At 40.3% G+C, this 27,513-nt stretch overlaps 1 protein-coding gene across 6 annotated transcripts in view; it reads left to right on the top strand.

Annotated features, from left to right (window-relative positions):
* Positions 1-27,513, top strand: part of TACC2 (transforming acidic coiled-coil containing protein 2) — a 306,574-nt gene that overhangs the window by 31,357 nt on the left and 247,704 nt on the right. For all 6 annotated transcript variants that reach the window (XM_043983128.1, XM_043983126.1, XM_043983127.1 and 3 more), the window contains exon 4: positions 22,487-22,665. In XM_043983128.1, coding sequence (XP_043839063.1) covers positions 22,487-22,665 — 179 coding nt within the window. The remainder of the gene's footprint in view (positions 1-22,486; positions 22,666-27,513) is intronic.

Raw genomic sequence — 27,513 nt, 5'->3', positions numbered from 1 at the left:
CTTGACTCTTTGCTCTCACTCACATTCTATATTCCATAAGTTGCCAAATCTTGATTCAATTTGCACAATATTTCTTCTCTCCACTCACGTGCCCATCTGACTACCTTTCTTCTGGAGTACTGAAGTAGCTTCCTAATTGTTTTCCTTCTCAAATCTGATCCCCTTTCTAATCCATCTTCCATATAGCTGTCAATGAGATATTCTGAAATCATGAGTCTGATCATGTCATTCCCTTGTCATTGCCTTGCTCAAGAATAGTGGCTTCCTGTCTTCTCTAAGATAAAGCACAGACCTACCTCCCCACCCCTTTGGCATTTATAGCCCTTCACAGGTTTTCAGAATTACTGCATATTACTCCCTATAGTGGACTACATGTTCCAGCCAGACTGACTTTTTTGCTGTTTCCTAGACAAGACATTGTATCTCCTGTTCCCATGACTTATCACAGGCTTTTTCCCATAACAGGAACAATCTCCCTCCTCATTCCTGCCTCTTTGAATCCCTAACTCCCTTCAAGGTTCAACTCAAATAGTTCAGCTCAAGTAATGCCTGTGACCTTTCCTTATCTCTGAAGGTGTTAATGCTCTTCTTTCCTGGCAAACGACTTTATATTTATTTATCTTCCAACAGAATGTAAACTTCTTGAGAAAGTGACTCTCATTTTGTATACTTAGCTCCTAGTCCAGGGTCATGCAGGTAGAAACTAGGATTCGAACCCAGGCTCCTATGACTCCAAATCCAGCTTTCTAAGCCTCGGGAAATGTGGAAACAACCTAGTATGAATTTAGAGGTCAAGATAAAAAGTTTCTCAGTGGCTAATGACACTTGGAAACAATTTGACAAAATCTTCCTATCTACCACTTCATAGTTTGTCTTTTTTGGGGGGGTGGTACAGGGGTACAGGGTATTGAGGGTTAAGTGACTTGCCCAGGGTCACACAGCTAGTATGTGTCAAGTGTCTGAGGCCAGATTTGAACTCAGGTCCTCTTGAATCCAGGGCTTGTGCTTTAATCCAGTGCACCACCTAGTTGCCCCCATAGTTTGCCTTTTTACATAGCTTCCCATGTCCTAGGTGGTCCTTTTTATATGAAACTGACATAGAGGAGGCAACTAATTACAAGGGCCAGGGCCTATGAAAATAATCTCCCAACTGTTGATTCCTGATATTCCATCATTTGGGATTTATCCCATTAATTTTAAAGTTTTATTCCCTTTAAAATGCAAATGCCCCTGACATGCTTTCAGCTTGAATGAGCCATAATGACATAGATTTAGAACAGGAAGGGACTTTAGGTAGCTAGTCCAACCCCCTTATTTTACAGATAATAAATGGAAAAAGTATTTATTAAGCTTTTACTGTGGGTTAGGTTCTGTGCTAAGTACTGTGGATACAAATGCAAGAAAGCTAGGAACTTATATTCTAATAAGGGAAAAAATGCAGAAAGGGGATCTGGGAAGGGGTAGGAGTTACCCAGGGTGGCTTGGTTCAGAAATGGTGGCAAGGAAATGACTTAGAGACCTGGTTCTGGGCAGGATAGGACAAAAGCTCACCTGTCAGAGCAGTGGATACTTCAAGGGGCAGAGTCCATGGTGAGAAAACCATTACCCAAAGAATTTGTTATATGTACATTAGTTTGTGTAGATTTCGGCTCTAGCTTTGGTTCTCCCTCCCTCTGGATGGAGGAAAAGATTCAGAGGTTATTGGATTTCTTGAATGGTAAGAAAGAGAGTTGAGCACCAAGGGAAGAAAAGGCAACAGAAAGGTAATACTTAGAAGTCTAAACAGCAAATTACCTATTTCTCAGTTTTCAAGCGAGTCCCAGTAGCTGATATAAACACCAGAAATTTTCATTTATGGTGGGAGATAGTAATTAGATCTAAATGGTGGCACCCAGGTGACAACATTATTACAAATGATTAGCTTCTTTAAAACCTTTCTCTTTAATATCCCTTAATTTGTAGCAGCAGATATTGAAATTGTCACCTGAGAAATTACAACCCACAAAGCAATCTAGCAACTGGGCTGATTTAGTGGATAAAAGGCTAGCTTTGGAGTTAGGAAGAGTTGGCTTCAGCTCCTGCTTCTGACGTATATTACCTGTGTGGCCATGTTAAGAGCTCACAGCCCCTAAATGCCTCAGGCACCTCTTAAAAGTAATTTCTTCACAGGGAGTTTCCTGCTCTGGTCAAAGTCCTAATCTATGAAACGAATATAATAAAATCCATGATAAGTCAAAGACAATGAAGAAGTCCCCCTTTATACAAATCTGTCCCTAATGGGGTGAAACCAGTTGTCATCTAAAACTAGTAGATCGTCTAGTCTGGAGCCCTTGGCTTTATCTTTGGCAGCATATGGCTCTCTGTTGATACGGCTTTGGATCGGCAACATTTAGAAGGTATAGTCATTGGGCAATTGATTGGGTGTTGAGAAATAGGTACCTTACCCAACATTGATCCCAACACCATAGTTATCCTTTCTATATCATGACTTTCCCCATTAAGGTTTTGATATGGGCATAAGAAATTAAATAGGAATGTGGGGGGAGTTTTGCAGAAGCCGTTGATAAAAACACAAAGGCCTCAGAAAAAGTTTAGAAATTCAGAAATGCATAAGCTATATGTATAGTATTGTATAACATCAATATATTTTATCTTTTAATACGATATAATTAAGACTTCTCTGGTACAAAGGGAGGGCCAAAAATTTTACGTGGACTTTCCAGATAGAGAGGGGAGAGTGCACCGCACCCCTAATCCCCAAGATGTGGATAACTATAGTAGATGTCAGGGGCAGGACGGGAACCTAGATTTTCCTGGCTCGAAGACCAGCCCACTACCTGAAGCTCTGTGCTGCTTCTTCAGTTTAGCTGTATGCCATTTTCAATCTGGCAACCAAGTTTACATGGTCTTTGAAAAAATAGCTGTGTTTTCTTAGGCTAGTCTACAAATGCTCTCTGCCCGCTTGAGTTGGAAGAGCCTGGGCTCCACCTTATTTCAAATGGTGAGGAACTTTCTGAAATTCTAAGCATTTAAAAACAAAATTTCCAGCATGGCTAATGGCTGGCTTTTGTTTGTGTTTCCATTTAGAATTGCTTTATTGATTTAGAGAGTTGACAGCTGCTGCTGCTGCTGCTGCTGCTTAATAAGATGAATCAACTCTTCAGCTGTATACCCTGGCTACCTTGTGAAAATTATTTGTTGCATGCTGAAACCTGATTGTAACTCCAGCTCCTCTCCAGGCAGCTAATCTAGACCTAAGAAGTGGGGTTGGCCCCAGCAAGCCAAGTCTGACTTATGCTATCAAAAAGCCCAACAAGGAAACCTAAGCTCACTGTCATGATGTTCCAGTTACGTGTTTTCTCTGGGCTCTGGGATGGGGGAGGGGTGCCAATGCAATGACTTAAGGCATATGACCTCTGAGGTCCCTTCTGGCTCTCAATCTAGGATTTAACAACCCCAACTAATCTGCTGCTGCCTTTTTTTTTCTTCCAGAAGGTAAAGGCAAGGCAGAAAGATGATAGTGATGGTGCAGATTTCTTGCTTCCCTTTTACAGTAAAGTATAATTTATTAGGGGGTCTGAGTAGGGGAAGGTAGTTTGGCAGAATGTCTTATATTTGAGATAACGAGATGCTTTCAGGAAGTCTCAGAACACAGGCATGTGTTGTGACTCCCCTTGACAAAAATCAGAGGAGGCCGGCATGGAGAAGATAGGACAGCTCCTTAAGTACCTACCTCCAATTTTATTTGTGGGAGATATTGCAACGTGATTTGAGTTTGTGATGAAATATCAGTTTTAATCCATAGCTCATCAGCCTGAAGCTGCAGGCTAAGGAACCTGAAGAAATCAGGGTGGGTATTCATTCAACAAACACTTACAAAGAGGGTACATTATATATTTAAGGGATGATTTTTAAAAAGAAAAAGTGAGTGTTGTTAGGCTGTGTCCAGCCTATGCTCTAAATGAAAATTACCATCTGTAGTTAGAATGGCACAGAACTGTTTCTGTCCAATTTATCCAAAACCATGTTACGGAACCAGAAGGGCATTATCCCCTTCTGGTTCAATGGGGAAATGCAGGATTTCGAGGCAGGAGGCCTAAACACAGGCAGATTCCTACCCAGTTATCTGCAACCAACATGGCCTTCGGGAAATCTACTCACCACTCTAGTGACTTTGGGCAAATCACTTAGCTTCTCTGCCTTCAGTTGCCTTGTAAGTAAAATGAAAAGATAGATTGGACAAGATGGTCTCCAAGTCCTTCCAGTTCGAAAATCTATTAGAGAGAGAGAGAGAGAGAGAGAGAGAGCACCTGGTACTTAGTAGGTACTTAGTTGACCCCAAGATCCTTCAGTGGGCCTCAGTTTCCTTATTTATTTTTTGGGGGGTGGGGCAATGAGGGTTAAGTGACTTGCTCAGGGTCACACAGCTAGTAAGTGTCAAGTGTCTGAGGCCGGATTTGAACTCAGGTCCTCCTGAATCCAGGGCCGGTGCATTATCCATCGCACCACCCAGCTGCCCCAGTTTCCTTATTTTTAAATAAAGACTTTGACTAGATGACCTCCAAGAGGTTCATTCCAGCTCTAAAACTAAATTCTTACAATGTCCTGATACTTTTTCTGTCACTGGTGGGAAAGTTCAGGAAAATATGTTTAGAAACAGAAACAAATCTCTTTATAAGATCAAACAAATGAAAGTCGTAAAGTATTTTCCTTCCGTGCAGCAAACTCAGTAATGGAGAAGGAGCCAACTGGAACTAGAACTCAGAAGAGCTGGGAAAGAAGATATTGACTAGTCCAGACGATGTTTCTGTGACTTCCTTGCCCCGTTCTGAGGTGGTTGCTTGGTCTCTGAGTGTGCCTATGGGTTTGCCTCCCAACCAGCACAATTTTGTCCCTGCTTCTTCAACACAATCAAATTCAAAAAGCCCTCCCTCTCTGAGGGAGGAGATGCAGTCTGTGAAACCAAGAATGGATTGTGTTCAGGACTTTATTCTGAAGAGATCCTGAAGATTGTGGATTGCAGAATCTTTTAATCCTCAAATGATGATTTTTGAGAGTCTGGTTTTTAATTAAATCGATCCAAAGTTTATCAAAGACAAGACACAAAGAACAATTTCTAAGCCAGGAAGGGACCTGATCTATGCCCGTGTTGTGCAGGAATGATTAAAATAATACTTGGCAGAACGCTTTAAAAAGCTCACAAACTGTCTTTCTCATGAGAACTCAGTGATGTAGCTAGGATACAGTCTTTTTCCTTTATTCCAGAGGAGGAAGAGAGAGCTCCAAATAAGCGTGACTTTGCCCAGCTAGTAAATGTCTGGCCAATGTTGGAAGCCAAGGCCCTGGCTTCCACTTCGCTATGTCTTTAATAACAACATGAAACGTGAATGTGTACAGAGGAACAAAGTGGGAAGAAATTCAGAGGACAGACAGAGATAGAAAGTCCTTCTGGCTCAAAGACTTGCTATTTGAGTTCCTGAAGGTTAAGAAAAAGACAAAGCCACCTTGGGAAAGGTTGATGAGGTTTATTTTTTCTCCTTTGCTGAACACGTTTCTTATTTGTGGGACTTTGGCTGAATAAGAATATGAACTAATAGTTGAGATCTGTATGTACACATTGTTCAACAGTACAAATAGTTTAGGAAATAAGATTGCTTTGTTTGGATGTGCTCTTTTAACTCCCAGATAAGCCAGGACAAAGAGTTACAAAATAATGAGGCAATTATTTGAATAAATAATATTTTTATTGAGGCAGATGACTTCTGGAAAGGAAGGCAGGTGTAGGGAATTATTGTACAGTGATTCATGTGATAGAATTCTGGACTTGGAGTCAGAAAGACCTGAGTTGAAATGTGGCCTCAAGATAGTAGTTGTGTGATTTTGGGCAAGTCATTTAACTTCCATCTGCCTTAGTTTCCTCATCTATAAAATGGGAATAATAATAGCACCTGCCTCCCAGGGTTCTTATGAAGATAAAATGAGAAAATTTTGCAAAGTGCTTTGCATACCTTTAAGTGCTATATAAATATTTATTATTATTATTATTATTATCGAAAAGAGAAATAGAGGGAAGACAAAGCCAGACAGCATTAAGTCATACAGAAAATCAATTTCAGTAGCATTTTTGTGCCAATTACTGTTCCTCTTAGGACTGACCTTCATATTGCCTTGGCCTTCAGTAGTCTTAAGTGTACACTGAGGAAGGGCCAAGTCAGCTAATGGAGCAGTTTAAGGTCAGGTATGCTTGCTTCTAAAGAGTTAGGTGACTTAGCTATAGAGTAGAGGAACAAAAGTAGCTATCCTTATTAAATGAGTGGAAGACTTTTTTTTCCCTCTTTTTAATAACAGTGTTATAGGGTCATGAATAGGGAACCAAGCTTGGAGTGAAGAAGACCTCAGTACTAGTCTTGCTTTTGACATATTGTCTGTGTGACCCTGGGCATATCCCTTACCCTCTCTGTGTTCAAGGTTAGATATATCAAACATGCTGTCCAGACACTCCAGAGTTAGAGCCAGACTTAACTGTTACTGGAAAATATTTAACAAAATAAATAAAAATACAAAAGAACATAGATAATGGCTATATGTATTTACTAAGTCAACATGCAACTGTCAAGGATTCTCATATACAGTTGAGTGGCACTATTTCTATTTGAGTTTAACATCATTGCTCTACATAACCTTCTAAGGGGAAGCTAAGTGGCAAAGTGGATAGAGTGCTGGGCTTGGAATCAAGAAGACATCTTCATGAGTTGAAATCTGGCCTCAGAAACTTAATAGCTGTGTGACCCTGTGCCTTAGTTTCATCATCTATAAAATGAGCTGGAAAAGGAAATGGCAAACCACTGAAGTATCTTTGCCAAGAAAACCCCAAATGGGGTCATGAAGAGTTGGACACCACTGATATGACTGAACAATGATAAATTCGCACATAGAAATTCTATCAAGGATGTATCAAGTTTTGTTACTTTGTTAATTAGGGGGTGCCCTCCCAAATTCTAAATTTTGCCCCTTTTGTTATTTAATTCAGATGATCAGATCTATAGGGAGGAAAGATGACCATATGGAGATGTCTAATATTCCAATTTGACTAATGCTTTCAATGCTTCCCTTCCCCACCCCCATCCCCATCTCTGGTTCTAACCAGCTGCCCAAGATTTACATCCTTACCAGTGCATTGTCTGTTAAGCTGTTTTGCTGTCCTCTTTTATGTTAGGCACCTATTCTCCATTTCTAATTTTTCAGAGGTATTTAGGAATTTTCACAAAACCTTAGATTGGCTTAAAAATTCCCTCTTTGATTTGACTCAAGCACATGCCTACAGTTTGCAGAGAACGCTGTCCTAGGGAATGGGGCATATACAAATCCCTGTCTTCATGGCGCTCAGTCTAGTAGTTGAGCATATATACATATAACAATAATATACAACAGTGCATACAGGTAAACTGAGTCATAGTGATACCCAACATTACAAGCAGTTGACTTAAGGCAGGGCCAGGACAAGGACCCAAGTACTAGTCTAGTATTCTTTATTTTTGTGATATTGTCAAATGGGGCATTAAGCCCAGAGCTTGAAGCTGGAGGTTAGGCACAACTGATGTATAAGTGAGATACAGTATAGTAACAAAGAACATTCCTTGAGTCATGCTACAAGAGGAGGGTTCTCTCCCTGTGGGTCATGAAGCCACCCCTGAACTGCCCCTCAATGGTAATGTGCTTTTGTCTTGAGCATACCCCAAAGGTTCCTCTGCTTGATCATCAGTTTGTAAGTAATACACACGTGGGACATTCATGTCCCATTGATGGGAATGATGGGTGGCCTGCTGCCTCTAACATTTAACATGTGTTCGCTCTCCATATTTGGTCAGCTTGGCAGTTGTTTCTGAAATCTGACTCCTGAAGCCATGGGGATGACCTTTGGTCTACTTCCCAGCATTCACCTGCAGCCACACTGTTCCTTATAGAAGATCCTTAAGGAAGTACTTGACTAAGAGTGGATGAATTGGTCATCTTAACGGATTTGAGCATTCAAGTGAACAAAACCAGTAAGCTGCTGCGGTGTCTATGCAGAGAGCTACAGGGAGGGAAAAAGTTAAGAGGTAATATCTGTGGGATCTGTGGGGAGTTGGAGAGAGGAGTGAGAAGCCCTTCCTTTTTTTAAGTGTTGGTTTAAGGATTGGAAAGTTGGTGTTACTTTTTCAAAATTGTTTTCAACTTCAGTCAGGATTCTGGTATATTCTAAACAACTGTTCTCCCCCAAAACTGTATAATTTAAGCAAGCACGACAGAGAAGAAAAAGATTTTAGAAGCAATTTAAGAATAAGTTTGCCATTGGCATTTAATTTTTTTTTCTGGTTTCTTTTTATTTCAGTCCTCTATTTTTAAGGGTAAGTGGTAACTCCGTAAATGCCCGTTTTTAAATGATGCCTGGTTCGTGTTGAAACACCAGATCTCTTGGAATCTTGTAACCTAATACAGCAGCAGTATTCAGTGCTGTTGCTAGGATGTTAAACCTGGGATGGGAGATTCAATGGGAGTTGTAGAAAATATAGCAGGAGAGGGCTCAGATATCCAAATGTGTTTTTTCAAGATTTGCTGAAGAGGCTACCACATTAAAACAGAATATTATAAGATGTTCCTCTTAGTTGTTTTGCATATTAGTGGCACTAAGTGTGCTTTTTGAAAAAAAATTGACAATGTTCTTTCGAATCTGACTTTTATGGGGGCAGAGATTATAGGAATGAGAGGAGCAGAATGCCTGTCTTTTCATTTCCCAAACACTAATTTGAACCCTTCTTGTATTTTCTTTGCCCGAGGAAATTTTGCATTTGGTAGGTTTACAAAAGTCTACTTGCTTAATGTATATGTTGCTTATATCTGTCTTGGTTCTTATGGCCATGTCAGAATCACCCCAGGATTGTTTTAAAGGAACCTGGATTATGGAAAAGAGTGTGGATTTATTTAATTTTCAGAAAATCACATTTTCTTTCTTGGTCATGTTAAAGATTTTAAATAGAGCCAAGACTTTAAAGACTTTGCTGACAGTTGGAATTCACATTTGGCAAAACCCTGAAAGAGTATATTTTATATAGCCTGGAAATTTGGATCAAGAATTGATTTGAAATTCTAAAAACCCAGAAACCCTGCTTATCAAAAATGATTCCTTGTTTTTCATTTCTTGAATCACCACAGCAAGTTTTTAAATCATGCCATTCTTTTTTACCTTTCTCTAAGTTATCTGATGCCTTTTATAGTTTGAATTAAAGGCAATTTAAACTTCCTAGTATTCTGATTTGGGAACCCAGCAGGTATTCTTACAGATCAGGAAACTGGGACCTCATATTCAGTATTAGTCTACATGACACAGCAAGCATGCCAGTCAGCCTGTGTGCCCATTTCACGTTTTGCCAGGTGAGGAACCTGCTCAACCTCTTGTCATTTTATCATTTAAAGATTTTAAACAGCCAAATTCTCCTTCCTATATCCCAGGCTAACTTCCATCTCATCTCGAATTAATAGAGATCATTGAGGTGCAGCTAGGTGGAGCTATAGTGAACAGAGCATTAGGCCTGGAGTCAGCCAGACTTGAGTTCAAATCTGTCCTCAGACTTTTACTAGCTGTGTGACCCTGGACAAGTCACTTAACTCTGTTTGCCTCAGTATCCTCATCTGTAAAATGAGCTGGAGAAGGAAATGGCAAACCACTTCAGTATCTATGCTAAGAAAACCCCAAATGATGTCATGAAGAATCATACAGGACTGAAATGACCGAACAAATAAACAAACAAAAACTTGAGGTGCTATGCCCAGGTTGGCCACTTTGAAATGAGGTATCCTGTGCATAGGTTGAGAACAGATCTGGGTCATACAGTTACTCAGAGACCTGAAAGAATTATTCCAGAAGAGCCCCAAACCCTCTCTTTTAAGCCCATGTAACAGAGGGAAAAGGGCACCAGATTTGCTGTAGGAAGATCTGTGTTCAAGTCCTGCGTTTGTCTTTAACTAGTTGGGGATGGTTATTTCCTTCTCTTGGTCTCAGTTTCCTCATCTATAAGATGAGCACGTTAGACTAGATATCCTCTAAATTTCTTGCTAGCTTTAACAGTCTGTCATTCCGTATCATCTGCACTTTTTAGACTAGAAGTATTCATAAAACTTCAGTGAATCCTTGATTTCATAAATGAATCCTGCATCAATGTAGATCACAGCCCATCTATGCCTCCTCATTATCATTAATCAATAAATATTTATTAAGTGCCTACTATGTGCTGGGGCACTGTGATAAGCCCTGGGGATACAAAGATAAGATGAGAAGGACATTCCCTGACCTTCAGTCTCTTACTGACACAAAGGAAACAGAAAAGGGTGTTGGGCGGGGAGGAGGAGAAGGTACCCAACATGGAGGCTTGGTGGACAAATCAGTCAGAGAAGTCCCAAAGCAGTACAGCTAGGGGAGAAATGAGATGTCTGAGCTGAACTCTCTCACGTGCAATTCTTGTCCTAGTCCTCCAAGTCAAATATTTGTCTCTACAGAGGAACTCAAAGGAATCTCCTGATATGATACAGTCAGGAATGTACCAAAACATCCCGGGATTCTCCCCGTTGTGTTGTTTCCTCCTCTCTCTGACCCCTCTAAAAAACTTCTTCCTCTGACTCGAACCTCTCCTTTTGTGAATCCCTCACCTGAATGATCTAGGCCTGTGCTTAATCCCTTTACATGGCAGAGAAGAATAAAATATTTAGGGTGATGCTGGTGGAGAGAGTGCCCTGTTTGGTCATCAATCAATCAAACATGTATTGATTGCCTACTAACATTACTAATAATTAGCATTTATATAGCACTTTAAGATTTACAAAATCCTTTTCCTATATTAACTCATTTAATTCAAACAATAACCCTGTGAGGCAGATGTTATTAATATCCCCATAATATAGATCAGGAAACTGAGGCTTTGTTGTTTAGTTGTTTCAGTTGTGGTCAACTCTTCCTGATCCTCTTTGAAGTTTTCTTGGTAAAGATACTGAAGTGTTTTGCCATTTCTTTTTCCGGCTCATTTTACAGATGAGGAAACTGAGGCTGAGAGCCAGAGAGAACGAGAGCTAAAGCGAGGGTGGGGGGAGGAAGAATCCCTATTCTGAAGGAGCTTACTTTGAATAAAGGAAAGCAATATGCAAGTATACATAGAGAATATATGTATACAGAATCAATACATGGTAGTTAAGGAGGGAGGATACTAGCAATTGGGGGGCATCAGGATAGGCTGTTTCATAGAGAAAATGGAGTTTGAGCGGCATTCTAAAGGAAGAAAGGAATTCTATTAAGTGGTGGTGAGGAGGGATTGTATTCCAGGCATGGGGAGACGCCACCAGTGAAAAGGCATGGAGAAGGGAAGAGGAGTGTTCCATATGAAGAATAAAGAGAAGACCAGTTTGGCTTGACCAAATGGAGAAAGGGAAGAGGAATAATGTCTAGTGATTCTGGAAAGGTAGGACAGGGCTAGGTTATGATGGTTTGAAAAAGCCAAACAGATGAGCTTAGAGTTTATCCTGGAGACAATAAATAACCATTAGAGTTTATTGTAGATTCCCCAAGGAAGACTCAACAAACCAATGGAGCATTTTCATGGAGAGAGTATTGAGAGGCCTCTTTCTTAGGTAGCCTGTTTCACAGTTTCATTCTTATGTTTGAAGTGGTTTTAGGATGATAGATTTAGAACCAGAAGGGGCCTCAGAGGCCATCACATGCATCTTCTTCGTGTTAGAAATGAGGAAACTTGTGTCCCAGGAAGGTTCCCCAAAGTCATGAAATGAGTAAGTAGTATTTGAACCCAAGCCCTCTGACTCCAAAGTCTCTTAGAGGGAATGTAAATGTACTTGTTTTCTTTCCAATTGAAATAGTAATGGGGACAGCTAGGTGGTGCAGTGGATAAAGCACCACCCGCCCTGGATTCAGGAGGACCTGAATTCAAATCCAGCCTCAGACACTTGAAACTTACCAGCTGTGTGACCCTGGGAAAGTCACTTAACCCTCATCACCCCGCAAAAAAAACCCAAAATGAAAATAAATTTTTAAAAAACAAACAAACAATTGAACTAGTCATTTGACTCATTTGATTCATCTTTGTTGACTTTACAAAAATGCATCAGCTAATTCCTGGATGAAGCAGGGCCAAAGCTACTGGACAAGTATCAATCAAGTCGCAGATATTCATGAGAGATAGCACAGTATAAATAGCACTAGACATTGTGAGCCTAGTCCCTGGATTCTGGGATTGATGGCTAGAAGGGATATTTGCAGTAGTCTAGTCTTATCCCTCTGCTTTGCTGCTGAGGAAACCAAGATCCATAGAAGTGTCATTTACTTAAACTAGTGATAAAATATGGACTAGAGCCAGATCTTCTGACATCTAGTCAAGTGTCCTTGCAACTCAACAAACATTTATTGAATACCTAAAATGTGCAAAACTTCAGAGGCACTCAGGGCAATACAAAGAGCAACAAAGAACTTTGAGTCTAGTAGGACTGAGACAGGGAAGTGACAAATACACTCATTCTATTTTGTATTAAATGTTTTTGCAAATTTAAAGTGCAAAGTGTTATGGAGAGGTCACAGTAGTCAGAAATCACTTCTAGTTGGAGGAATCGGGGAATGATTTGTATTAAACCATGTTCTCTTCCCTTTCTGTGCTTGTTTTCTTCCTCCTCCTCTTTCCTTTCTTCATTCTACCCCTTCTTCCTCCCACTCCCCATCTTGCCCTCCTCCTTCCTCCTCCTCCTCCCCTCCTCCTCCTCATTCTACCCTCTTCCTTCTCAACCTACTTTTCTTCCTCCTTCTCTTCATCATCATCTTGAATCAAGTTTTTATTATCTCCATCAAAATGTTTAAGACTAGATCTGTCAGGGGGCAGCTAGGTGGCGCAGTGGATAAAGCACCAGCCCTGGATTCAGGAATACCTGAGTTCAAATACGGCCTCAGACACTTGACATTTACTAGCTGTGTGACCCTGGGCAAGTCACTTAACCCCCATTGCCATGAAAAAAAAAAGACTAGGTCTGTCATTTTGTCAGGGGTTTTTGGTTTTTTGTAAAATTGTAGTCAGTGATATTTATCCCTCAGGATGTTTGATATTGTTTATATAAGTATCCCTGGGGTAAATTTTAGTTCAAGTGAAATTCCAGGAGAAAATGTATGTTTTCTTTCATCAGAAAAAGAAAATGATGTCTCCCATTATGTTACCCTTTTTTTTACCATAGCTGGAAGAAAACTTGGTGTCCAAGTCAGTGGCAGGAAGTAGTTCTTAGGTTCTTGGGACTATCTGCCCCTACTTCCTTAAATGAACTTTGTTTTGTATTTTTCCAGAATGTGTCTTGTCCGCACATAAGCAAACAATTCTTTTTAACCTGTCAGCTGCCTGAAACCTTCTTGGAAGTAGGTGGGGTTGTAAATGTAAGTAAACCAATATATAGAAATTGAGAGAATGGGTGACTCCATGAGGTAATTTTTTTTCCTGTTGGCAAAGACAATAGCAATATGATCTGGCTTATATTGGCTTTCTCTCTCCCTCTGGGCTGTGCTGAATTATGTTCATTTTAAGTTGAAGGCATACAAGAATTGGCTTTTTCTATTTTCTTGAACTTCTGATATTCTGACTTCATCCATATTGCCTTTTGCCAAATAAAATATTTTTGCCAGGAGGAGATTCCCAGGTTGGTCCTATTTCTAGGAATGTAAACAAGTACCCGTGGCCTGCCGTATACCTGAATCTGTGAATGTTCTTGTCATTTAGCATTTGCTGGGTGGAGAAAAGTCCCCAATGTGTTTGTTTTCCTTTCCTTGTGGGGCAGTTTTTGAGTCATACCACATTTCAAGAACCCTACACTTTCTTACATTTCTGTGCTTTCAAATGTGCTGTTTCCTCTGACTTAAACGGCTTTTGAGTCTTTTTAAGACACAACTCAAATGTCACCTATTCCATAAAAACTTTCCCCATCCTTCTATAAAATGTCTGTACAGATTGAATTGGGATAGACCTCTCGTTCTTACAGATCCCTATAACATTTCCGTCCAATGTCTCTGATGGTACTTACTATATCTGGCCATGAATTGTAGATACTTGTTTATATACCTCATCCATCTACCAGATTGTAAGCCCCTTGGGGATTGCAATCATATCGTATTCATCTTTATGTTACCCACAATGCCTAGGCAAATACCTTGTATATAGTAGGAGCTGAGCAGAGATATGATTTTGAATGAATGGAAACTAGGAATGAATTTAGATCTGTAAACATTTCCATATGGCAACATGGTAAAAAACCAACTTCATAAATCAAGTATGAACAGTGCTAAGTTACTGACTTAGTTGTTATATGAAAATATGTTTGAAAATAAAAGCCAAGTAGGGGAAAAATCCATCTCACAGCATCTTCCTCAATGGTTATAAAAACTAAATGGAAAGTTATAATCATACTTCAGTGTATCCATCATCTTGTCGGCATGGGTACTTATCCCGCCTTCCCTCCCTTCTCCTATTCAGAATAAACTAGCCCCCTAAGATGTCTCATTAGGTGTAACTAGGGTTCATAGATTTACATTTTTCTTGTGCCCACTGTTGCTCCCATTTTGTCTCCAACAAGCTTCTCTTCACTTTAGACCTATTCCTTTCATGTTTTCATCTTCCTGTTCTCCCTGAGATTTGGCTCCCCTCTAGAAGATGCTTTATGTCTGGCCATCATTTTTCTCATGTTGCTGACATACTGATCCAGGAAGAGAAGTAGACATAGCCTTTGCTCACCACTGACACTTCCACACTGTCACTTTGCTTTCATCACTAAGTGACATCATCTCCTTTTAGCCTGATTTCAATTTCTCCAGGCAGTTATCTATCAAATTGTCAATCTACTAAAGGCTGTACTAAAGCCAGTACCTGGCTTACAGACTACCTCTCCATCCCAACCCCTGGTCTTATACTAGTGTACTTTAATGTACAAGCTGATATTTCCTTAAATATCCAGTTTACCAATCTCTTCAACTCCCACTACCCACATCATACTCTCTCCTAAGCCATACACAGGCATATTCTTGATCTCGACATCACCGCAATTTCTATAAATCAAAACTTCCAAAATTCTTATATCCTAATTTTGTACCACTCTTCCTAAATCTAATCTTTTTTAAAGTTTAAAGTTTTTGTATTTTGAACTTCACAAACATAACATGAACATTTTTGTAAATATATAGAACTGAAACTGAAAATAATGTATACAATTGATCTAAATCCAGTCTTAATGTGTCCTTGTCAATCCCATGCTTAAAAAGCCCATATTTGACCTGTTTCCTCAAGCTCTCACCTCATATCTTTCCTGCCATTCATAGCTAAACTCCTAGAAAAAGTTGTCTATTTTCATTGCCTCTACTTTCTCTTTTTATTCTTTACATTCAATACCTTGCAGTTTAGTTTCCAGACTCATCGACTCACCAGAAACTGCTGTCTCCAAAGTTACCAGTGATTTCTCAAATGCCAAATTTATTTGTCTTTTCTCAGCCCTCTTCCTATAGCATTTGATACTTTTTTTTTTTTAGTGAGGCAATTGGGGTTAAGTGACTTGCCCAGGGTCACACAGCTAGTAAGTGTTAAGTGTCTGAGGCCGAATTTGAACTCAGGTACTCAACATTTGATACTTTTAACAACATTCTCTTCTTAGGTACTTTCTCATCTTTGGGTTTCCATAACTTTTCTCTCTTGGTTCTCACCTCCTACCCTTCCCACTCACTTGGAAGCTCATCATCTATATCTTGCTCCTAGGTGTGGGTTTAACTTCCAGTACTGTGACCTGAGCCTTCTCTTACACTCCTTTTCTTGGTGATCTCATTAGCTCCTATGAATTCTATTATTATCTCTATGTCAAGCATTCACATTTGTCAAGCCCAATCTTTGTCATAAGGTCCAGTCACTAAATGCCTTTTGGAGATTTCCAATTGGATTCCAAACTCATCCCTCTTCCTAATCTCCCAGGTATCAAGAACACCACCATCCTTCTAGTCACCCAGTTTCACAATCTTGGAGTCAACCATAACTTTTCACTGTCTCTCTGTTCCCATCCGATCAGTCTTGTTGCTACTACCCCCACAGCCCTCTTCTCATCGCTCTCTTCTCCACTCACATGGCTGGAATTCTAGCTCAGACCCTCATCACTTTTTGCTCTTCTTAACACTCTTTTACAAATAAGTTTCTGGTTTAAATAGGTGTTTCTTTTGGCCACTATGTCTTTGCATTTGGAAAGGTGATTGTGCTTTTTGGCTAAGGTAGTTTCTGGCAGCATGATATAATGGGAAAAGCAATGGACTTGGAGTCTGGAGAGACTTGGATTCAAGTATCACTGCTGCCCACAGAGGGTTGTTGTAAGGATCAAACGGACTTTGCAAACCTTAAAGTACTTTAAAAATGTTAGCTAAATATTGGCCAGTTATGTCAGTGTTGTTGTCTTTGGGGGGTGCCTCCTTCCCCAGTGTAGTTCTTTTATCTATAGCAACAGGAAGCATCATATGGCTTAGCTTTGTAAATGATTCACTCAGTCTCTGCTGGCTGGGGATCTTAGAGTGGAGAGTGATTCTACTAGAAAGGAAATCAACAAGTATGCATTAGGTGCCCGCTATATGCCAGGCATTGATGAATTCCTGAGTTCAACCAATCAATCAAGAGGTATTCATTAAAAGCATAGTAGGTGGCAGGCATGTGCTGTATACAAATACAAAGAATGAGATAATTTATGATTGTAGACCATGGAAATTTTCTTCTAAGAGAATTGTCTTCTTATGACTCATTTCAGTTGTGTCTGATTCTTTGTGACCCCTTTTGTGGTTTTCTTGGCAAAGATAGTGGAGTGGTTTGCCATTTCCTTCACTAGCTTGTTTTGCTAATGAGGAAACTGAGGCAAACAGGGTGAAGTGACTTGCCCAGGGTCACACAGCTAGTAAGTGTCTGAGGTCAGATTTGAACTCAGAAAGATGAGTCTTCCTGACTCTAGGCCCAGTGCTCTATTCACTACACCATCTAGCTACCTATCTCATCAGTTAGCCTATATTAATTCTATACATCTTCCCACAATTCTCCTTTCCTAATCCTATGCAAATGAATTTTTTATTGGCCTAAGCAAGAATAAGACTGTATTTGTAATTGAGAAGTAATATGGTGTGATGGAAAAAAACGGAAGCTTTGAGTCTGTGGGGTTTGGACACTGGATTGATTAAATCTTATTGTCAGGAAGCTACTATGTCCTGAGGCAGCTTGTTTCACATCTGGACAACTGTGATTGTTGGGGAGTTTTTCCTTTCTAATTGAACTGAAATCTTCCTCTTTCATTTTCACTTATTGATCCTGGTCTTGCCCTGTGGGGCCAAGAAAAATCGAATCTAATCCTTAAAACACATGATATATCTTCATATATTTCAAGGCAATTGTGGCATTGTTTCAAGTCTTTTGCTCCAAACTACACATTCCAGTTCCTTCAACCAATCCTTATATGGCATGGTTTCTGGACCTCTTACCAACCTGGTCACCACTAGACATTTTCAAAATCATCACTACATTTAAAAATATGGTCTAGACCTGAATATACTATTCCAGATGCAGTCTGTCCAAGGAAGAGTTCAGTGGGACTATAACTTTGCTTGTTTTGGATACTTCCTACTTCACAGACTTTAACAGGTCTGGGATTTCAGAGATCGTGATGTAGGAATTCCCCTCACTAATGCAGACTCCAGCCCTTCCATGCCTTAGTACTTTCATGAGCCTCTGAGGCCAAATAAATTCATTGTCTGACAGCTGTCCTCTTAGCGCTTAGCTAACCCTGTCCTCAGATGATGGACACTTGGCCAGCCCCATCCATACCCAGAGCCTTTTTACTTGTGCTTGAATCACATGGGTTTTGAGACACCAGAGTCACCTTCATGCTATCATGAAGAAGAACTTAACTTTCCAATAGCTTTTGGGACTGCCACATCACCTTGTTAACTCAGACTGAACTTTTATTCCACCAAAGCCCTCCTGTCCTTTCCTCATGAACATTCATTCTCTGCTTCTGTCTCACATCTGGAAAAGTGTTAAAAGCTAAGGGAATAAATTGAGGGGCTTCCCATCAATTGGGGAATGGCTGAACAAGTTGTGGTATATGAATGTAATGGAATTCTATTGTGCTGTAAGAAACGATGAGCAGGTGGATTTCAGAGAAACCTGGAAGGACTTGCACGAACTGATGATGAGTGAGATGAGCAGAACCAGGAGAACATTGTACACAGTATCCTCAACATTATGTGTTGATCAACTGTGATAGACTTGATTCTTCTTAGCAATACAATGGTACAAAAGGCTCTCCAAATCCAGAAAAAACTAAAAGACTGTGGAATATAGATGCAGATTGAACCATACTATTTCTTTTGTTTTTGGTGCTGTTGTTTTTCTTTTTTGAGGTTTTTCCTTTTTGCTCTGATTCTTCTCTTATAACATGACTAATGCAGAAATACGTTTAATGTTATTGTACACATATAACCTATATCAGATTACTTGCTGTCTTAGAGAGGGGGGGAAGGAGGGAAGGGAGGGAAAAAATTTGAAACTAGAAATATTATAAAAACAAATGTTGAAAACTATATCTATGGTTAGAGCACTGGCCCTGGAGTCAGGAGTACCTGAGTTCAAATCTGGCCTCAGACACTTAACACTTACTAGCTGTGTGACCCTGGGCAAGTCACTTAATCCCAATTGCCGCACTAAAAAAGTTAAAAAAAAACCAAAACTATATCTACATGTAACTGGAAAATAATAAAATGCTTTCATAATTTTAAAAAAGAGCTAAGGGAATAATCTTCTTATCACCTATCCTTTGTCAATTCTATGTTTCTTTCCATATTTCTCCCTTCCTGGTCCCTTGCAAATGATCTTTATAACTAAAACAACTTTATATTTGCAGTTGAGAGACAATATGGTGTGATAGAAAGAAGCAAAGGACTGTGTAATTTAAAAGACCTTGGGTTTGACTGTGTGACCTTGGGAAGTCACTTCATCTCTCTTGACTATTTGTAAAAATAGGGGGGGGGGGGAGGGCGCAACACAGCTAGATGACACAGTGGATAGAATGCTGGGCCTGGAGTCAGGAAGACTTATCTTCCTGAGGTCAAATCCAGCCTCAGACACTTACTAGCTGTGTGACCTTGGGCAAATCACTTCATCCTCTTTGCATCAGTTTCCTCATCTGTAAAATGAGCTGGAGAAGGAAATGGCAAACCACTCCAGTATCTTTGCTAAGAAAACCCCAAATGAGGTCATAAAGAGTCAGACATGACTAAAATAATGCAACTAAAACAAAAAATGAGAAGGGAATAAATGAATTCCAAGGTCTACTCTTCTATATAGAAAGTTCCAATTAGCTATTTACATGCCCATAAAACAATATTTTTTGCTTGCTCAGCTGGCTAATATTTGAAGCAGGTGGTTCTCCTCACTCCCAATGTAGATAAGTTTGTTTGTTTTGTATTATACTGTTAAATGTGTTCATTCTAAAATCAGATTCCTCTTGCAGGCATTTTTAATCTGGGATCTGTGACACTGGGTTTTTAAAAACCATATTCAAATATAATTGGTTTTCTTGGTACTCCTATCACATGTATTTTTTTAATGAATTTAAAATCATTATTCTAAATAGGCTTCAGTAGACATTGAAAGGGGTCCATGGCAAAAAAGACGTTAAAAACCATTGACCTAGGGCCTGTATGGAGAGGATGATGGTTTAGCATTGGGGAAAATGCCTGGGATTTCATGAACTAATGTTGCTGTGAATCGCCCAAATCTACTTGATAATAGAAAATATGATATTTCTTTTGTAACTGAAGCACTTTGATAAACTGGAGGTAATCCAGGAAAGGACAACCATGATGCTACACAAAGGTCATTTGAAAAAACTGGAGATGTATGTCTAGGAGAAGAGTATAAGTGAAAGACTTTCCCCTGGAAGACAGATTAGATTTATTCTGCTTGTCCCCAGAGGGAAGAATTGGGAGCAGTGGGTAGAAGTTACAGAGGCAAGTGTAGGGTAGATATAAGGAAAACTTCCTAACAAATTAGAGCTTTGCAAATACGGAATGAGGTACCTAGGGAGATAGTGGTTTTCCACTCACCGCAGGTATTCATGCAAAAGCTGATTGACTACTTGTCAGGTATGTTGTTGAAAGAATGATTTTTTGAGTACAGATTGCATTAGATAGCTTCTGAGGTCCTTTCCAATTCTGAGATTCTGTAATTCTATCAAGTAAGGTTTTGATTTAGATTTCCAGAAGTTTGGGAAAAAAAGAGATCAGTTCTCTATCTACTTCATCCTACTGTCTCTCAGTTCCATTAATGTTGCCCAAATGTTTGTTTTTTCTTGGATGGGGCAATGAGGGTTAAGTGACTTGTCCAGGGTCACACAGCTAGTAAGTGTCAAGTGTCTGAGGCAGGATGTGAACTCAGGTCCTCCTGAATCCAGGGCAGGTGCTTTATCTACCACACCACCTAGCTGCCCCTTGCCTAAATGTTTTTTATGTTAATCTTCCAGTAACAGAATTTTTCTTTACCTTCTTTCTTTCTCAGTCCTCTTTCATCTCTGTTGAGTTCAATTATCTTTCTGCAAAGACTCCAAGATCTAGGTATCTAGATATAGGTCAGCATTTCCTATTGCCTGCAGGACATCTCTAACTGGCTGTCTTGTAGTTATCTCAGATTCAGGGTGTCTTAAATAAAGCTTGTTTCCTAGATCCACCCATTCTCTAAATTTCCCCATTTTTGTTGAAGTCATTCTAGCCACTCAACTTTATAACCTCAGGGAACATTGACTTGCCCTGCCTGCCTTAGACTACCCCTTATCTCATCAATTTAGATACCCTAGGAAGATACTGAGTTCCCCTTCATTGGAGGCTGTCAAGCAGAGACTGGACAACTATTTATTGGGGGAAATTATAGTTGAAATTCCCTTAGTTCTTTTTTTTTTTTTTTGGTGGGTCAATGAAGGTTAAGTGACTTGCCCGGAGTCACACAGCTAGTAAGTGTCAAGTGTCTGAGGCCAGATTTAAACTCAGGTCCTCCTGAATCCAGGGCCAGTGCTTTATCCACTGTGCCACCTAGCTGCCCCAGAAATTCCTTTAGTTCATTTTTTTGGGGGGGGGTGAGGCAGTTGGGGTTAAGTGACTTGCCCAGGGTTATACAGCTAGTAAGTGTCACATGTTTGAGATTAGATTTGAACTCAGGTCCTCCTGACCCCAGGGCTGGTACTCTATCCACTGTGCCACCTAGCGGCCCCAATTCCTTTAGTTCTTAACACACACACACATCACACATACACACACACATGCACGTGTTTGTATACATGCATGTGCGCCTGTGTGCCCTTTGGCAGTCTAGTGAACCCTATAGACCCCTTCTCCAAATAACGTTTTAAAATAATTGAATAATTATGCACATGCATAAAATAAAATATGTAGGATTATAAAAAACCTAATTATATTGACGTACAGATATAAACATATAAACATATATATATATATATATATATATATATGTTTTAAGTTCACTGAACCCAGATTAAGGATCTCTGCAGTTTGGAAAGCAATAGAAAGGTTTGGGTAGAATCTAGACTCTTACTAATCAGGGAGAGACTCAGTGATTAGAAACAAGGTCTAGAGTGGGGGTCGAGATCAGGAGAATTATAAGGCACATATCTCTTTGCCTTAGAGAAGCATATTGGACAGACCTAGTAGGACAACAGTAAACAAGATCCAGGAAGGCCTGCTAATACTGGGAGGAATAGTAGGGAACAGAAGTCTTGTTTGACAGAGTTGAACCTGGGAAATCAGAGAGAGCACTGCTGAATAAAATTGGACAGCTCCCATCCTAGAAAATCAATCAATCAGCAAACATTTATTATACACATACTATGTGCCAGGTACTGTGGAAAATAATTTCCTTTTGCCCTGTTTTATTCGGGCAGCTATGGGGCAGCTAGGTGGAGCAGTGGATAGAACACTGACCCCTGGAGTCAGAAAGACCTGATTTCAAATTTAGCTTCAGATGCTTAGTAGCTGTGTGACCCTTTAACCCTGCTTGCCTCAGTTTCCTCATCTGTAAAAGGAGCTAGAGAAAGAAACACTTCATTATCTTTTACAAGAAAATCCCAAACAGGGTCACAAAGAGTTGGACATGACTGAAACTATTCAACAACAACACATATGGGCAGCCCTGGACCAATAGATGTTGATCATAGCTGGGCTCTCAAAGACCTTTAGATGATTCCTGGCCACTCATGGGGGGACAAAACTAAAGAAACTAGGATTACTTCCCATTTTGAAAGCCTTGTTCCATGACCAAAGTGAGACCAATGGTCTGCTGATGTCCTCTCCTCTCTTTATGCATTATTTAATTTCCTCTCGTTGCTTTCCCCACCCTTTTCTCTGTTTCAGGGGGTGTCGCCAACTCCTGCACCAGAAGCAGCCCAGCCTGTTGAAAATAGTTATGACATAAAGCAGAAACAGGCAAAGAAAACTGGAAACACTGTTAGCAGTACCTCCCCTGGGGTCTGGCCAACTATAGCCGTGCCCCATGCTGAAGATACGCCTGCGTCACTGAGCAGTATCACCAGGTAGGAACACATTTGTAAGAAAATTGGAATCATGGCATGGTCTGGCATCTGGCAGCCTGGATACTTGCTGCTTGGCCAATCCAGACTGACGTATCAGACAACCCACGGTGAAGAGATGAAAACCTCACTGCTTTTCATCTCTCTCTCTTTAGAATCAACTTATACCAGAGAATTAGAAAATGCAAATTTTAAAAGTGCCCACATTATGCTAGGCCTTGGGGAGATACAAAGATACAAGATAAAACAGTCCTGGCCCTCAAGGAGACTATAATCTACTAGACTGGGTGTCTTCTTTTAGCCATCTAATAAATGTGCTTACTATGGACTCTTATTCCCTCCAAGTCCACATTCAGATAAACTCCTAAGTGCAGATCTTGAAATGGAAGATTGAGAAAGACAAAAGGCCTTTCTGAAGTGTCCACTTGCTGGCTCTCTTGATAGCTGATTATTGCCACAGCCAATTTACCACTTGGGTGGTAAACTCAGGCAAAGAACAAATGCCCCAGATGGGATTGATGGGCATAGCCCTGAAATTGACTAAAATTTAAATTGTTTGAGTTGTGTAGTCAGTTCTTGGCCAGATCCAATTCACTAAGAACATCCCCTAGGACAACTAGGTGGTGCAGTGGATAAAGCACCAGCCCTGGATTCAGGAGGACCTGAGTTCAAATCCAGCCTCAGACACTTGACACTAGCTGTGTGACCTTGGACAAGTCACTTAACCCCCATTCCTCCCCCCAAAAAAGAACATCCCCAATGACTCTTTTCCCAAGATACCAGACACATGCGGATTTGCTTGAGTCAGAGACTTTACTGTTTCCTTTGCTATATGACACTATCAAATACACTAGATTTTCCATCCTTAGGTCTAAAAGCATACTGTGCCATAGCCATTCCCAAAGGATCCTAGCCACAGCATCTCTGCAAAGAGGTTCCAATTTGGGGTTTTGGCTGCTTAAAATAAATACAATTGACTACAGGTGTTTGGAAATCTCAACCTCTCCTCCCCCATCCTTCCCCTTCATTTTCTGCAAGTGGCCAACATTATGCAATTTAGCTGTGTGGTTTCAGGAGGAGGGACTGGCTACTCTCTTGGTATGAGTGGAAGATTTTTTGCAAGGAAATGGAAGCAACTGGGATTCTGAGTGTTGTTGTCCCTGAGAGGAAACCAGCCCTCACAGAATGGTGTCACTTTTCACCCTTTTCTTCTAGTTGGGATTTCCTTTGCTCTTTCTTAAAATCTGTTCCACTTTAGAATGCTTTTTAGCACCAGTAACTACATAGTGGTTTTAATTCCTGTTTTCAGCCAGACGACTTAATTAGCCCAGTATGACCATGAAATTAATTAGTGACTAATTTTTTTCCCTGAAATTTATGCATAACAGAAACCACCCTTGGCAAAGACCCAAGGTTTCATTAGTCTTCCCTTTGTGGTTGAGAGAGTCCTTCAGCAGTTTATGGATCTGGGTTTTGGTTTTGCCTCACATCTGGAAGGGCATTAAGAGCTAAGGTCCTTTACTTCTCGTGACCCCAGCCTCCATCATTTTGTTTTCTCTGAAACTTTGCCTTTTATTAAAAGGGGAAGGGAGCAGTTAGGTGACACAGTGGATAAAGCACCAGCCCTGAATTCAGGAGAACCTGAGTTCAAATTCGGCCTCAGACACTTGACACTTACTAGCTGTGTGACCCTGGGTAAGTCACTTAACCCTCGTTGCCCTTCAAGAAAGAATCAATAAATATATTGAAATGGAAATGCAATAGGAAAGAAATCTTGGGGCAGCTAGATGGCACAGTGGTTAAAGCACCGGCCCTGGATTCAGGAGTACCTGAGTTCAAATCCAGCCTCAGACACTTGACACTTACTAGCTGTGTGACCCTGGGCAAGTCACTTAGCCCCCATTGCCTGCAAAAAAAAAAAAAAATCTCTTCCTATACTTGCCCAAAGAAGGAGTTTCCTATTACCAATAGTAAATCCCTATCATCAATAAGAGACACAAGCTATTGAATGCATACTATGTGCCAGGCACTGGGAATACAGGAACACAAGGGCAGAAGCCCTTGTTAAACTCTTGAAAAGCTAATAATCTGGTTGGGAAGATGTGGAAAAGGTAACACAAGCTACCTTGTATCATCAGACAATGACATGCAGTGATTAGAACAGGCTGTTGAGCTTGTCTGCTGCTGTATTTGACAGGATGAACATAAACTACAAATGGGTGATAAGTTGGACCCAGAATTGAACAGGAGGAATAGATGGGCTGAATTGCCTTGGGAAATCTGCAAAATTCTTTTAATGCCCCCAAACTTCTCCTTGAAATGAAGAATCATCTTTTAAATATTGATATTCCTCTAGTATTGTTGCCTGGTACTAAGTCATGGAATAATATCATCTCCGTAGAACTGAAAATGAAAATCCTTCAAAGAACAAGTCAGTCATCAAGAATTTATAAAGTACTTACTATGCACCAAGCAGTGAGCTACTATATACTAGGCACTAAGCTAAGTGCTACAAATATTATTTCATTTGATCCTCACAACAACTCTTCAAAGTAGGTGCTATTGTTATTGCCATTTTATAGATGAGGAAACTGAGGCAAACGGAGGTTAAGTGACTTGCCCAAGGTCAATAGATAGTAAGTGTCTGAGGTAGGATTTGAACTCTGGTTTTTCTGACTCCAGGTCTGGGGCTCTATCCACTGTACTATGTATCTGCCTCCAAAGGGGGAGGGAGATGACATATAGATAACTAGACTGATAGGAACCAAATATAAATACATACATACATATATATATATATATATGTGTGTGTGTGTGTATACGTATATATATATATATATGTGTGTGTGTGTGTATACGTATATATATATATATATATATATATATATGTGTGTGTGTGTGTGTGTGTATACGTATATATATATATATATATATAAGAGAGAGAGAGAGAAACAATCCCTAGTAGTGGGAGGGCCTAGGAAAGGAGTCCTATAGAAAGTGGGCTGTAAGTTGGATCTTGAAGGATGCCCAGGGAGCTAAGAGGCAGAAGTAAGGAGCTAGATCATTCCAGACATGGGGGACAACCAGTGCAAAGGGTAGGAAATGTCATGTAGAAGAACAGTTAGTAACCCAGGTGGATAGTAGAGTACATGGATGGAAGTAAAGCATAAAAAGACTAGAAAGGGAGGGAGGGATCAGACTGTGAAGAACTTTAAATGTCAAGTGGAGGAGTGTACATTTCATTTGGGAAGGTAATAGAGAGCCACTGGAGTTTATTGGGTTGTGGAGCAACATGGCCATCTTCGGAAAATCATGTTTACAGTTGAAAGGAGGATCAACTGGGTTGGGGAGAGATTTGAGGCAGGAAGACTAATTAGGAGGTGATTTCAGTTTCTTGTTGTTGAGTCTTTCAGTCATGTCTGACTTTTTGTGACCCCATTTGGGGTTTTCTTGGCAAAGATCCTGGAGTAGTTTGCCATTTCTTTCTCCACCTCATTTTACAGATGAGGAAACTGAGACAAAGAAGGTCAAGTGACTTGCCCAAGGTCACACAGCTAGTAAGTGTCTGAGGCCATATTGGAACTCAGGTCCTCCTCACTCCAGGTCTCGTACTCTCTCCACTTCACCACTTTGTTCCCCCTGGCCATTTCAATGTCCAACTAAAATGTTCCGAGGGTTTGAACTTGAATAGTGACTGTATGAGCAGAGACAAGATGACATATAAAAGATATACTGTGAAGGTAAAGAGCTGTGTAGTGGAATGATCGGGCTGTAACACATTACAAATAAGGAATTACCAAAGAGGAACTATGGAAAGGTTGTGATCATGGAAATGTCTGAGCAGAAAAGAAGAGTATCATTTCCTTTGTTTACATAGTAAAGGGGAGAGATGACTGACGGATGCCCCACATGCTTCATGGATAGGACCTCCATGAGGAACTAGAAGACGTGCACTGGGGTCATAGGGGGTAAGCAGGCATGAAGGGCTGCAATTTGCAGCAGTGGAGTGAACCAGTGATGTGGCTGAACTATTTGAGTGGTTTGAATGAACAAAGGCATAAAAGGGGCACGACTTGTTCAGGAAACAGGGTATAGTCCAATGTGGCTTGAATGGGGAATTTAAGTAGGAGAATGCTTAAAGAGAAATCTGGATGGATGGGTAAAGGTCAGAATGGAAGCTAGGTGGCCTAGTAGAGAGAGTACTGAGCTTGGCGTCAGAAAACATTTAAATGTCAGGAGTTCAGATCCTAATTCAGACACATATTAGTTGGGTCATTTAACTTCTCCTAGCCTCAGTTTCCCTATCTGTAACATGGAGATAATAATAGCACCTAGCTCACAGGGCTACCTAGTGTGAGCATCAAATGAAATAACATTTGCAAAGTTCTCTGCAAACCTTAAAATGCTATGTAAATGCTAATTCTTCCAATTATTATGCCTAATAATTTGTTTTTGTTTTTGTTTTGTTTTTTTAGTGAGGCAATTGGGGTTAAGTGACTTGCCCAGGGTCACACAGCTAGGAAGTGTTAAGTGTCTGAGGCCAGATTTGAACTCAGGTACTCCTGACTCCAGGGCCGGTGCTCTATCCACTGTGCCACCTAGCTGCCCCAAATAATTAATAATAAATTCTAGAGGGCTTAGAATGCCAAGCTAAGATACTGACTTTATTCTCCAGGCAATAGGGGAAGCAGAAATGCATGCTAAGTTTAAATATGTAATTAACTAACATTAAGATTATTAACCCTAGGGCAGCTGGGTAGTACAGTGGATAGTAGATAGAGCACCGCCCCTAGATTCAGGAGATCCTGAGTTCAAATCCAGCCTCAGACATTTGACACTAGCTGTGTGACC

This window comes from Dromiciops gliroides, chromosome 2 (assembly GCF_019393635.1).
Source record: "Dromiciops gliroides isolate mDroGli1 chromosome 2, mDroGli1.pri, whole genome shotgun sequence".
NCBI lineage: Eukaryota > Metazoa > Chordata > Mammalia > Microbiotheria > Microbiotheriidae > Dromiciops > Dromiciops gliroides.
Note: the sequence above shows the minus strand (reverse complement) of the source record. Positions and strands in the feature narration are given on the sequence as shown.